Source organism: Hylobates moloch, unplaced genomic scaffold (assembly GCF_009828535.3).
Source record: "Hylobates moloch isolate HMO894 unplaced genomic scaffold, HMol_V3 SCAFFOLD_10, whole genome shotgun sequence".
NCBI lineage: Eukaryota > Metazoa > Chordata > Mammalia > Primates > Hylobatidae > Hylobates > Hylobates moloch.
In genome coordinates this window covers 105,770,011-105,781,380 of record NW_026652285.1, presented here as the reverse complement: position 1 = coordinate 105,781,380, position 11,370 = coordinate 105,770,011, and the positions used below count along the sequence as shown (strand labels likewise).

At 58.3% G+C, this 11,370-nt stretch overlaps 1 protein-coding gene across 9 annotated transcripts in view; it reads right to left on the bottom strand.

Moving 5' to 3' along the window:
- ADAMTSL2 (ADAMTS like 2) overlaps positions 1-11,370 on the bottom strand; it is a 39,425-nt gene that overhangs the window by 7,411 nt on the left and 20,644 nt on the right. For all 9 annotated transcript variants that reach the window (XR_009215298.1, XM_032165566.2, XM_032165565.2 and 6 more), the window contains 3 exons: positions 10,819-11,191; positions 5,400-5,497; positions 1,029-1,155 (listed from right to left, as the gene is read on the bottom strand). Coding sequence is in view for 8 of the 9 variants with exons in the window: in XM_032165566.2 (XP_032021457.1) it covers positions 1,029-1,155; positions 5,400-5,497; positions 10,819-11,191 (598 nt within the window). In the remaining variant the exon portion in view is untranslated. The remainder of the gene's footprint in view (positions 1-1,028; positions 1,156-5,399; positions 5,498-10,818; positions 11,192-11,370) is intronic.

The following is an 11,370-nucleotide window of genomic DNA, read 5'->3' as shown; positions in this document are numbered from 1 at the left end:
GGGTGCCCTTCAGGGAGCACCTTAGCAAGGTGGTTGGTGGGTGCCCTGAGCATGGGCTCAGCCTTCCTGCCCCTTCGTGCCCTGCTGTGTCACACAGGTGGCTGTGCCCCCACAGGACTCTGGCAAGGGTGGAAATGAGCAGAAGGCACATTTCTGGATCTGTGTCCAGAAAGGGGGCATGGCCAGCGTGCTGGGGAAAGACCTCTCCTTCCCCTCAGCTTGAGCTGGGAGGGGTTATGAAAGAGACCCGGATGTCTTCCAGGCAGATAGACTTGGAATAAGAGGTCCAAAGCTGATGGGCTCTGAGGGGAAGGACGGGGCCTGCTGGACCCCACCCCCGGGCCAGCCTTAGCAGCATTCTGGGGACCCTGGGCATTCTGCCCTTCCCAGAAAGGAGCAAATGTGCAGGAAGTGGGAGGCCCCAGATGGAGCAGCCCAGAAAAGAGGCAGTGTGGCCGTGTGCGGGGAGCAGGAGGGCTGAGCCTCCGAGGAGCGTGTGATCCTCGTCAGGGGAGGCCGGCACCCTCAGGCTCATCTGGGGACCCCACTTGTCACTAGGGGTAGGATGCACTCAGCTCAGTCTGACTGCATCCACAAGGCAGGAGACGAGGCCCAAGGGTCAAGAAAACAGGCCTCCACCCACATCCAAGGGACAGCCAATAGGCATGGAATCTTGGGAATAATCCCTTGAGTTTATAAAAATCCTAGATGTGCCAAGTGTGCCTGGTGGGGCAAAGATATCGCTGTAATATAGAGTAATGTTGAGAATGGTTTCTAAATCTGCGGTGGCAAGCATTAATTGAGCACCTACTGTGTACAAGGCACAGTGACAGATTAAATTGCAACTCCTGGGAAGACCCAGAAGGTCTCTGAGGGGTGAGCTCTGTATGGCCCCTCCTCAAAGAGCCCCCACAGCCCTGCACACGAAGCACCTCTATGGGGCAGGGGGGTAAGTCTGACTGCTCCTCTGAGCAGAGCCCCGCACACCCCCTGCCAACCCCCTGCCCAGGGCCCCTGGTGGCAGGTACCTGGGCTGGCACTCCCTCCCAGCGCAGAACTCATGGACAGGCTCGGGACGGGTCAGGGCGTCACAGTAGCTGTCATCCACCTCGACACCATCGTAGCGGACACACATGGCATACGTAGACATGACCCCTGGGTTCGGGACAGGGGAGGGTCTGTGAGCCATGCCGGCACCTTGGAGCCCAGCAGACAGGCCTCAGGACTTGGGGCAAGTCACCTGACTGCTCAGCTCAGCTTTCTGGCTTGGGGATCAGTCACAGCTTGTGGAACTGTGGCATGAGGGCAGCACTGTGGGTCTGAGCTGTGCGGGTCTGAACTCTTCTCTTTGCACCCCCACCCCACCCCACCCAACCCGGCTGGGCTCCCAGTTCCCATGTCATGGAGTCCAGGCTTTGAGTCCGCTCCAGCTGGCCCCCGTGAAGGTGCAGAGGCAAACACAGTCAGGTGTCCCCCATCACCAGGCGTTCAGCAATCACCCATCGCTGGGTGGACGGGCAGGTGGGAGTGAAACCTGACTGCTCCAGCCCCGTCAGCCTCCTCAGAGGTCATGGTGGGGGTTCAGGCGTGCCCTGCCCTCTGTGGCATGCCCCAGTTCTTAGCAAGCATCCTCTTGAACTTTCTTTTTTTGAGATGGAGCCTCACTCCATGGCCCAGGCTGGAGTGCAATGGTGCAATCTCAGCTCACTGCAACCTCCCCCCTCCTGGGTTCAAGCAATTCTCCTGCCTCAGCCTCCAGAGTAGCTGGGATTATAGAGACCTGTCATCACGCCCAGCTAATTTTTGTATTTTTGTAGAGACTGGGTTTCACCATGTTGGCCAGGCTGGTCTTGAATTCCTGATCTCAGGTGATCCCCCCACCTCGGCCTCCCAAAGTGCTGGGACTACGGGTGTGAGCCACCGCGCCAGACCTGAACTTTCTTCAATCATCACTGTGTGCCTGTCTTTGTTGGTGCCGCGTACTCTGTAATCCCACTGGGGGACAGTGGGGGACAGGCAGCCCTCACCTAGCAGTGCCATTTCCTTGGCCACATCTCCACCTTCTGCTTCTTTCGTCCTTGCCCCTGAACCCTCGCCTGGTACCGAACTGCCACACAGGCCCAGCTCCCTGCCCGGGAGCAGGATGATTCTGGGAGTGCCGGCAGCAGTGGGAACGGCCTTGGGGTGGGGTTAGGGTTTGCTTCTTCTGCTGTGGCTGTGTGTGTGTGTGTGCGTGTGTGTGTGTGCGCGTGTGTGCGCGTGTGTGTGCGTGTGTGTGTGTGCGCGCGTGTGTGTGTGTGCGTGTGCGTGTGTGCGTGTGGCCACGGGAGACAGACGCAGCCTTCCGGGATGACGGGCATCATGGAACGGTCTTGGCTGCAGCTGCCAGTTCCCCCAGAAGGAAATCGGTTTCCCCATATCCAGAGAACCCAGCCACCCGGCGGCGCGTGTCTGCAGGCCAGCGGCTCCTGCCTCTCCAAGCCCCAGCCCTGGATGGAACGAAACAGCCTGGGAAGCAGCCGACAAGGGGATTTTTTCTTTTTTCCGTAAAGGACGAGCCAGGCTGCAATCACGGTTCCTCTCCCGCCAGAGCTGGGCCATGCAGCCTTTAGCCTTCTCTGAGGGGGAGGCTGGCTTCCCGGCCAGGTCTGCTCGGAATGTTCCAGGCCTCAGAGACACCCGCTCTGGGGCCCAGGGAGGTGCGGGGCTGGGGACTTGCAGACCATCGCCAAGTGCCTGGTTATTCATTCGCTCCTCGTCACGGAGTGGAAACGCGGCAGGCCTTGGTCAAGAGAGACTGGAATCCAAGTCCCAGCTCAGTGCCTCCCTGGGGTGACGTGACCGTGACCAGACTCCAGGCCTCAGCGTGCTCCTTCCCAAAATGGGAACCTTCCAGAGAGCCTGTGAGAATCAAATGCCAGGACGTTTTTTCTGGGCACCCTCTTCATGACACCTATCTCGAAAATGGTGCTTTTCAAACCCCCTGAGCCACAGAGCCCCTCCTTGAAACAAAAGAAAGGGGAGGATGAAGGCTGGGGGCCACAGGATCCACTGTCCTCACCACAGTGCCCTGGAGCGCCAAAGGGCAGCAGAAACTTCCGCCTATGACCCGAGCCGAGGCCAAACTCACGCCCCTCTGTTGCTGTGGCTCCAAAAGAGTGTCTTCAAAGAAGAATCTAAAAACAAGCTTCCCCACCGTGGCCAAAGCTCAGGGCAGGCTGATCCGCCCCACTGATGGAACTGCCCTGTGCCTGGGTTCTTGCCAGGCACAGGATGGAGGGTGGGCCAATGACCATCCGTGGGACATCCACTGGGACACAACCTATGCAAAGGGTGGACCTGACTCCGTTATTTCTGCCCAGTGCCATTCAGCACCTCCCACAGTGACAGGGAACTCTCCCTCCCTCCTGCTCTCCCTTTCTCTCTCTCTCTCTCTCCCTCTCTCTCTCTCTCTCTCTGTCTCTCTCTCTCTCTCTCTCTGTCTCTCAGGGTGGCTCATTTACATTTCTGAACAACCCCCTGTAAAGCAGAGTTTCCTTCTTCCAGAGCCAAAACCTGTCTTTCTGATTTCCTGTTGTCCTTTGCCCCACTGCACCTTGGGCCACGCTGCACAGACCCAGTCCAGGCCCCTCCCTGTCATTCTCTGGGTGTCGGGAGACGGTGCTGTGTCCTCCCTGGGGACGTCTTCCACACAGGGCTGCCCATCAGGCCCCTCGCCAGCGAGGCTGCCTCGCCCTGCAGACGTCTCGAGCGACGTCCCCTCCCCAGCCAGCGATGTGTCTGGGAGGAATCACAGATGTTTGCAGACACTTAGTGACAACGCCCACAGGCTTGACACTTACTGACAACGCCCACACACTTGGAGTGGCCAGGAAGTGTGGAGGAACTCAGGGCAGGTCCGCAAAGGACTTGTTAAAGCAGACTCCCCTGCTGACACCCCACCACCATGCTCAGCTCCCCTCGGGGTCTGCCCAGAAGGCAGGTCACCTGGCTCACTTCCAAGGCCAGCTGCTCCTGGGTATGGTGGAAGCCGCACCCTGCATCAGATGGTGGCAGCCACCCTCAGAACAGCAGCATCCATTGACCTCTGACCATGAAAGGCTACACCTTGTTTCATGTGGATCCCCACAACCCACCTTTGAGATAAGTATATGTCCCAGTTCACCTGTAGAAAACAGTGGCTCGAGGATTTGGCAATTTGCCCAGGGCCCACGGTGTGGTCAACCAGGCGGTGCGAGCCAGGCCAAGCCGGGTGCTCACCACACCGCCCACAGCACTTGCTTTTTCCCTCCAGAATGCCAGGTGCAGGGGCAAACACAGCATGCCCCATGGCTATGCCCTGCTTGGGGGCTCTTATAACAGGAGACAGAGCCCTTTCTTCAGCCCTGGAGAGGCAAGGCCAATGTGAGCAGAGCCTGCAGGGCCGCCCCAGCCCCTCCCTCTCTCGGTCCCATCTCCTGAGATGCCAGCAGGGCTGCAGAGGGTGCGGCCAAGCTCAGACTGCCCAGCTGCGTGGAATCCTCACTGGCCAGAGGCTGCAAGGGCATCAAATGCCCTGGCAAATGGGGGGCACTGGGGCGGAACCAGGAGCATCAAACCTTTTGAGGGGCAGCTGGGTATCCTCTACATCCAAACATGAAGCCCCAAGAATAGATAAAATGTGACCTCAGAGCCGGCACTGGGGTCTCCCTACCGTATTTTCTCCCCTGTCAACGGCCCTGTATCCTGGTCCTGGGTTTGACATCCGGCCTTGCAGCATCCCCCAGGAGAGGGTACCAAAGTGGGCAGCAGAGGCAGCCCCAGCTCCCAGCGGCTGCGGCCAGCGTCTCAGGGTGATGGTGGTGGTGCAACCAGACAGCTGTGGGTTCAAATCCCAGCTCAACTCTTACTAACCACACACATCCGTCTGTCCAGGCACCACCGAGGAGGGTCTTTTTTCCCCTCCTAACTCCTCCCCTGCTGATGAGGTCCTAGAATTTGCCTACTTCCCTTCATCACATATCACAGAGGCCTATGACTCCCTTCCTATGTTTGCTGGAAGCAAAAGTAAAATCTCTGCTACCTAAGATTTCTTACTTTTAACCCAGAGGACGTTTGCCCTAACAAAATATGGTATCACTGGCAACAGACAAGGGATCATTGGTGGTGGCCCGGGTGACCCCCAGGGGCCTGGACCTGACCATGGTCTAGCACACCGTGAGAATGAGGGTGGCCTCACCAGACACCCAAACTCCTATCACGCCACACTGCCCCCAAGTCAGGAGGCCACAGGCAAGCACCCTGAGAGCAGTTTGGGGCTGCAAGCTAGTGGGTGGGCCCCACAGCCCCGGCGTGCGTCCACAGAAATGGGTTTAGGGCAGTCGCTGCCCCTTGGCACCCGTGGCACCCGTGACCAGTACCTGTGGTGCAGGTGGCACTGCAGGGCTCGTGGGACGAGAGCTTCCACCGGTACATGTCCGCGGGACTCACGCCTTGTTTGCGCGCCTTGGGCCTGGTCCTGAAAGCGAGATCAAGCAGAGAAGGTGATGAGACGCTCCGGGCCCCGCCGGCGGGCTCCGGCTTTTCAGGCAAGTGAGTTTTCTTTGGAGGGTATGTTCGCCTGAAGCACACACCTGTCCTGAGCCCCGGGCCGACTCTCCACCTGCTACGGTCAGAGTTGCCACTGTCTGAAGTGGAACGGATGAGGCGCCCGCGGAGGGGCACGTTTTAGGATTGAACAGACATCAGCATTGTTTTCCATCTCAATAACTGCATGGGAGCTGCCCAAGCTCCTTCCGGAGGGGAGAGGTGGCCTGAGAATTTGGGGCCCCCAGCACTGTAGTTGCTCCCTGCACACATGCAGGCTTCTCGATATCACCTTCTCACATCAGCTAGTGGGTTCCTTCTTCCCAGCGGGAAGGGGACCTCAGAAGGTGTCTTATGTGCTAAGAATGTTTCAGAATTCTCTCCCATCCCCTCCTCCAGCTGGGAGTCTGATGGAATGGGGGACACTAGGCATCCAGCCTCCAATTATCAAAAAGCTCGGCTGCTGGCAGGGGCGTGGCCACAGCCTACAGAGCAATTCGGGTTGGCCATGGCTGCACAGACCTGCTGGGGTGGGGGGAGGCACGCTGGGTCCCAGCCAGCCACCAGCTATGATTCTTGGCTGGAGCCTATGCAGCCAAAGCCAACTATTGTTAGGACTGTTTGCTTCTTTGAACCAGTAGGTGTGCCTGGGCCCAACCTCCACATCCAATGTGCAGGCTCATTCTGGACTCCGCAGGGGAGGAGGGAAGCAGAGGCGGCAGCAGCTCCACAGCCCGGGCATCTGCTCTGGGACGCCGCCATGGACTGCCGCCGCCCCTGAGCCAGAGAAGGGGCGATGGCAAGCCGGCGCGATGGACAGCAGGTCCTTCGAGCCTCAACTTCCTTTTTAAACTGGACAGTGCAGCAGGTGGCATTGCCCAACTCCACTTTCCTCTGGGCCCAGAGGGGCTGGCTAGAGATGACCCCGAGCTGCCATACTTCACTGGGCTAAAATGTGGGCCAGGTCACAGGTCCTTCTTCGGGAACTTCAGTCACCTGGGGGTGGTCAGGCTTAGAGCATTATATTCAGAAAGGCTTTCGGATTGACTCTGTGATACAGACATGGGTTTGGATTGAATGGGGAGTTTACAATGTGTTATGCAAGCGGGTGAAGATTGCTCTTCTGTTTTGCTTGGACTGGAATGGGAGGATCCCACAGCCAGGCAGAACTTGAGGATCCCACAGCCAGGCAGAACTTGATGGGCTGTAGGAATCCCACAGCCAGGCAGAACTTGAGGATCCCACAGCCAGGCAGAACTTGCCTTGACCACACATCTGAGGCCCCAGGAATGATCTACCCACAGGAGCTTCAGCAGTGAGTTCACCGCTGTCGCTCCCCAAACTCAGGGAGGGAGAAAGGGAGTGAAGGGAGAAGGGATGGGGACCAAGGCCCAGGAAGGGCTGGGGGCTGGGGGCTGATCCCACTGTCTCTTCAAAGCCTCCCTCACCTGGGAGCTTCAAGCCAGGAGAGTCTGTCCCAGCCCATCCTGGGGCTCGAGGGGAAGGGGAGAGTGCCTTCTCCTCCCTCTTTAGAACTTAGAGGAAGCTTTAAAAATGGGGGTGGGGGCCGGGCGCGGTGACTCATGCCTGTAATCCCAGCACTTTGGGAAGCCGAGGCGGGTGGATCACGAGGTCAGGAAATCGAGACCATCCTAGCTAACACGGTGAAACCCCATCTCTACTAAAAATACAAAAAAAAAAAAAATTCACTGGGTGTGGTGGAGAGCGCCTGTAGTCCCAGCTACTCGGGAGGCTGAGGCAGGAGAATGGCATGAACCCGGGAGGCGGGGCTTGCAGTGAGCTGAGATGGCGCTACCGCACTCCTGAGCGACAGCATGAGATTCCGTCTCAAAAGAAAAAAAAAAAAATGGGGGTGGGTGGGGGGTTTCCCAAGACCCTGTCATCACAGAACAAAAGTTCCCTGGAAACCTAGAAAGCTGCCCCAATGGGGGCCACTCAGAGCACCCAGATCAGGATGAGTAAGTCCTTAGAGGGAGCGGAGAACCCGGAAGACCAGTCCTTAATGTTTGATTCAGAAAACACTAAACTGTGCTGACCGGGTCCCCACCTACTTTCAACAGCTTTAAATTCTCCCCAAGAACAAAAAGAGATGAAAAGATCCAACCCACGCCCCTCCACCCCACCCATGGAGACGCTCCGCCATCTTTATCTAATTACACGCTCTGAGCCAGCAGGCAGCATGACTCATGCCTGACTCAAGAGAGAGCGGGCCCGGTTCAAAATAACCCTTTGGATTTTAAGCACCAAAGGTATTTCTGGAGGGGCTGCCCACACGCTCTTCGCAGCAGCACGTGTGGGGCATAGCAGATGCAACTCTTGAACATAACCCTGCATATATTTGCACAACAATGCAACGCCTAGCAAGTTCCGTTCTTGGAAGTAGCACGGGGAAGTGGAACACCAAGGAAATCGCTGAAGCACCAACCCGTCGCTCTCCTCCATCTGGAAGGAAGTCACTGCCCCTCTCAGCTGTGAAAGTCAGAGCTGCTAGACTGGGGCTGGTGACGGCTGTGGAGTCACCACCAGACCACCTGTCACTCCTCAGGGTCCTTCGCCCCGATGCCTGGCCAGACACAGGCTCGCGGGCTCCCCAGGCAGGAGAAGCTCTGAAGCCACCGTGTTTGTTTATAAACGAGCCAGAAAGTGCTCTGTTCTTCTCTCCTGGCAAGGCTGCGGAGAGGGACTCCACATCTCTGTGTCTCAGACGCTTGTTCCCAAAGTCGGAGTCTGGTGACAGGGGCCCCTCCCCTGATTGTTTGAAGCTTTTCTGGAAAGATGAAAATAGCCTTTCCTTTCTGGGCTGCCCCTTTGATTTTGCCTTCTCTGAGCAGACACGACTTCCTGTGTTTGGACAACTCAGCCGAGACATGGCTATTTTGGCCTGGTGGTTTCCCCCGCCGCCTCCCTCTGCCCTTTATCTCTCCACACCATCTTTGGTCCCTGTGCGGCAGCATCCTTTGATGGCGGGCCGGCCGGGGGAGCAACGGCATCTCAGCAGTCAGGGCCTTTCTGAGTGCTGACAGCCTAGTTGATCGATCCTTGAGGCCCCTGACAGGCCCTGGAAATTCAATATATCCTGGGGTGGGGGGCTAGGAGGGGAGGGTAAGAGTCAACCAAGATGGGGCAGGAGAGATTCTTTACAAAGCGGCTTGAGGATCCGAAAGCTTGTGCCATGACCCTGGCCTAAGGATCACTGAATATTTGACCTGGTGGGCCCGAAGGGCAGCCCCTGACAAGCCCCTCAATGAGAGATGGGGAAACTGAGGCCCAGAGGAAGACAGAGATGCTCAACTCACACAGTGTCCATGCCTTAAGCCAAATTCCACAGCGAGGCCTCGGTGCCACTCTGATAAACCTATTCTATTCGGAGGGCTCTGACTGCCAGAGAGCTGGCCTCCCCGACCCAGGCAATGGGTCCTGAAAGGCGCCCCCCACTGCTGCCACTTGGAGGCTCAATTTTCTACTAATAGCTTCTACTTATGGGAGGCCTTACCGTGTGCCTCACACACAGAATACCAGGTAACGCCCTGGACTGCCCTGGGAGGTGAGGAGGGCCCACGCTGAAGACACACACAGACTGGCAGCCTTGAGTAGCGCCGTTCCCACAGGCCGGCACTGTCTGGGTCCGTCCCTCCTGCCCTTTGCCCAGGACCCCCTCTCAGACTCAGACACTACACCCAAAGCAAGGCCCGGCCCTCCGCCACCGAGTCCTGAGAACCAGCCAGAGGCCCCGCCTACCCAAGGCTTTCAGCATGCCAAGGTAAAGGGTGAGCAGACAGCCCTGTGCCACCCCTGCGGGAAGAGGGGCAGCCGGAGGAGGCTCCGAGCCCCGCTCTGTCCACATCTGCAAAGTAGGGTTCCGCCCAGAGCCTGCCAGAAGTGCCCAGGACATCCTCCCTGTGCCCCGCAGCCCCAGGCACCTCAGGGGCCTCAGAAAACAGTTTGAGAAAAGGGACAGGCATCCCCTGGGGGCTCCTGGCTCACCAGGGAGGCTGGCTTTGTTGCTGGGCTGGATGGGTGGGAAGATGGCGCCAAACCACATCACCTCGAGAGTGAACCCTGAATCTCCCATCAAATTCAGTCCCTGAGCCCCAAGGAGACCCACTCAGCACTCCCGGCCCAGGCCGGGTTCAGTTCATGCTTCCATCTAAAGTCAAGGGGCTTGGGTTGGACCTCAGAAAATAAAACCAAACACCAGTGGGCCCGTGCCTGCCTCCAACCCCCACTCACCGCCTGTTTAAAATAGCCCCCAGGCACATGTGAGTTGCTGGGAAAAACTGCGGGGACCTGCAAGGGTGGCCACCCTCTATCTGGGGACAGGGGAGCTTGTCACCATGGACTATGCTCCAGTAGGGACACGGCAGGTCTGGGGTCACCCTGCTCACAGCTGGCCCCTGACCCAGGGAAGCTCCCAACCTCAGGCTCCCCCAGGTCTAGCTGTGACTGCCCAGGCGTCCTCGGCTGTGACTGTCCAGACAACCCCAGCTGTGACTGCCCAGACATGGCTGCCCATGTAGACCCAGCTGTGGCCTTGGCTCTGGAGGCCTGGCCCCAGGTGGACTCTCTCACGGCCCTTGCCAGCTGCAATGCCAGCCTTGTTCTTCATACCTGATTTCCAGGTCTTGCCCCTCGTGGAGGAATTTACTAGATCCTCTCCAACCCTTGCTGAGGCTTGGGGCTGAGCCACTCTGCACTTGGGGAGCTGCCTGGAGCTCCGCCTCCTCCTACAGGTGTGTGTGCCATGACTGTCCAGACTTAAAACTCAAGGGTCCCAGGTCCTCAGGCTCTGTGACCTCGAACACACCGCTAGCAGTCTCTGAGCCCACAAGAGCAAATAGCAACCTCACCACTAAGGGCGGTTGTGACGATGACATGTTTCCATGCACATAAAATGCTGAGCTCTGTCCCTGGCTCACAAGACTTGCCCAGAGCTGTTAGCTTCCTGCCTCCCTTCCCCCCATCAGCTGCACACATAGGGGCTTAGCCCTGGATCCTAATCCACAGACATAACTTTTGGGGGAAACTCACTCCAGCCCAGGCCTCTGACTTTGTGCTCAGATCCACGGGGCAGCGAGTGGAGAACCCCGGGAAGAAGGGGCCCTCTCTCCTCTACCTCTAGGACCCCAGCCCTTCTGGCCAGACCCCCCACAGCGGGGCCTCACTTTCTACCTGGCCTCGGCCCCATCCTGCCCCCTGAGGGCCCTGGACAGGGCTCAGGAGAGTGCCTCCTACCTGGCCTTGTGAGTCCTGTTCCCGGCCGAGGTGGGCAGGCTGGTGCTAACGTTGGGGAACGGGGCCTCGGAGGAGCTGTTGGCAACCCTGTCACTGCTCAGCTCCAGGTAGGACCCGTTGAGCAGGTAAGGGCCAGCCCCCTCGTTCTCCTCATAATCCACAAAGAAGCTCTCGGCCAGGGAGCTCCTTGGGGCGCCCTGTGCAAAGATGCTGTTCACGGTTTCATTGAGGGTGAAGTCCTTCAAGTCAGAGCCTGTGCCCAGCAGCTGGTCAGAGATGGCGTTAGCCGAGAAGAACTCCTGGGAGGCGAAGTGGGTGTCGACCTCTTCGTCATCCTTGTCCCCGGCGAGAGGAGTCCCTGTGACGTTGCGGTCTAGAGAGGAGACAGGTGGCTCAACTGTGAGTGCACCCCAGCCCTGGGGACAAGGGCTGCCCTGGGGAGGGGACCTGGACAAGGGGGCCGGAAACACCAAGCTGAACCAAGAAGCTCCCAGAAGGAGGGCTTCTGCCCAACTAGAGGACATATTTGGGAAAATCGAGGCACGAGGCCCG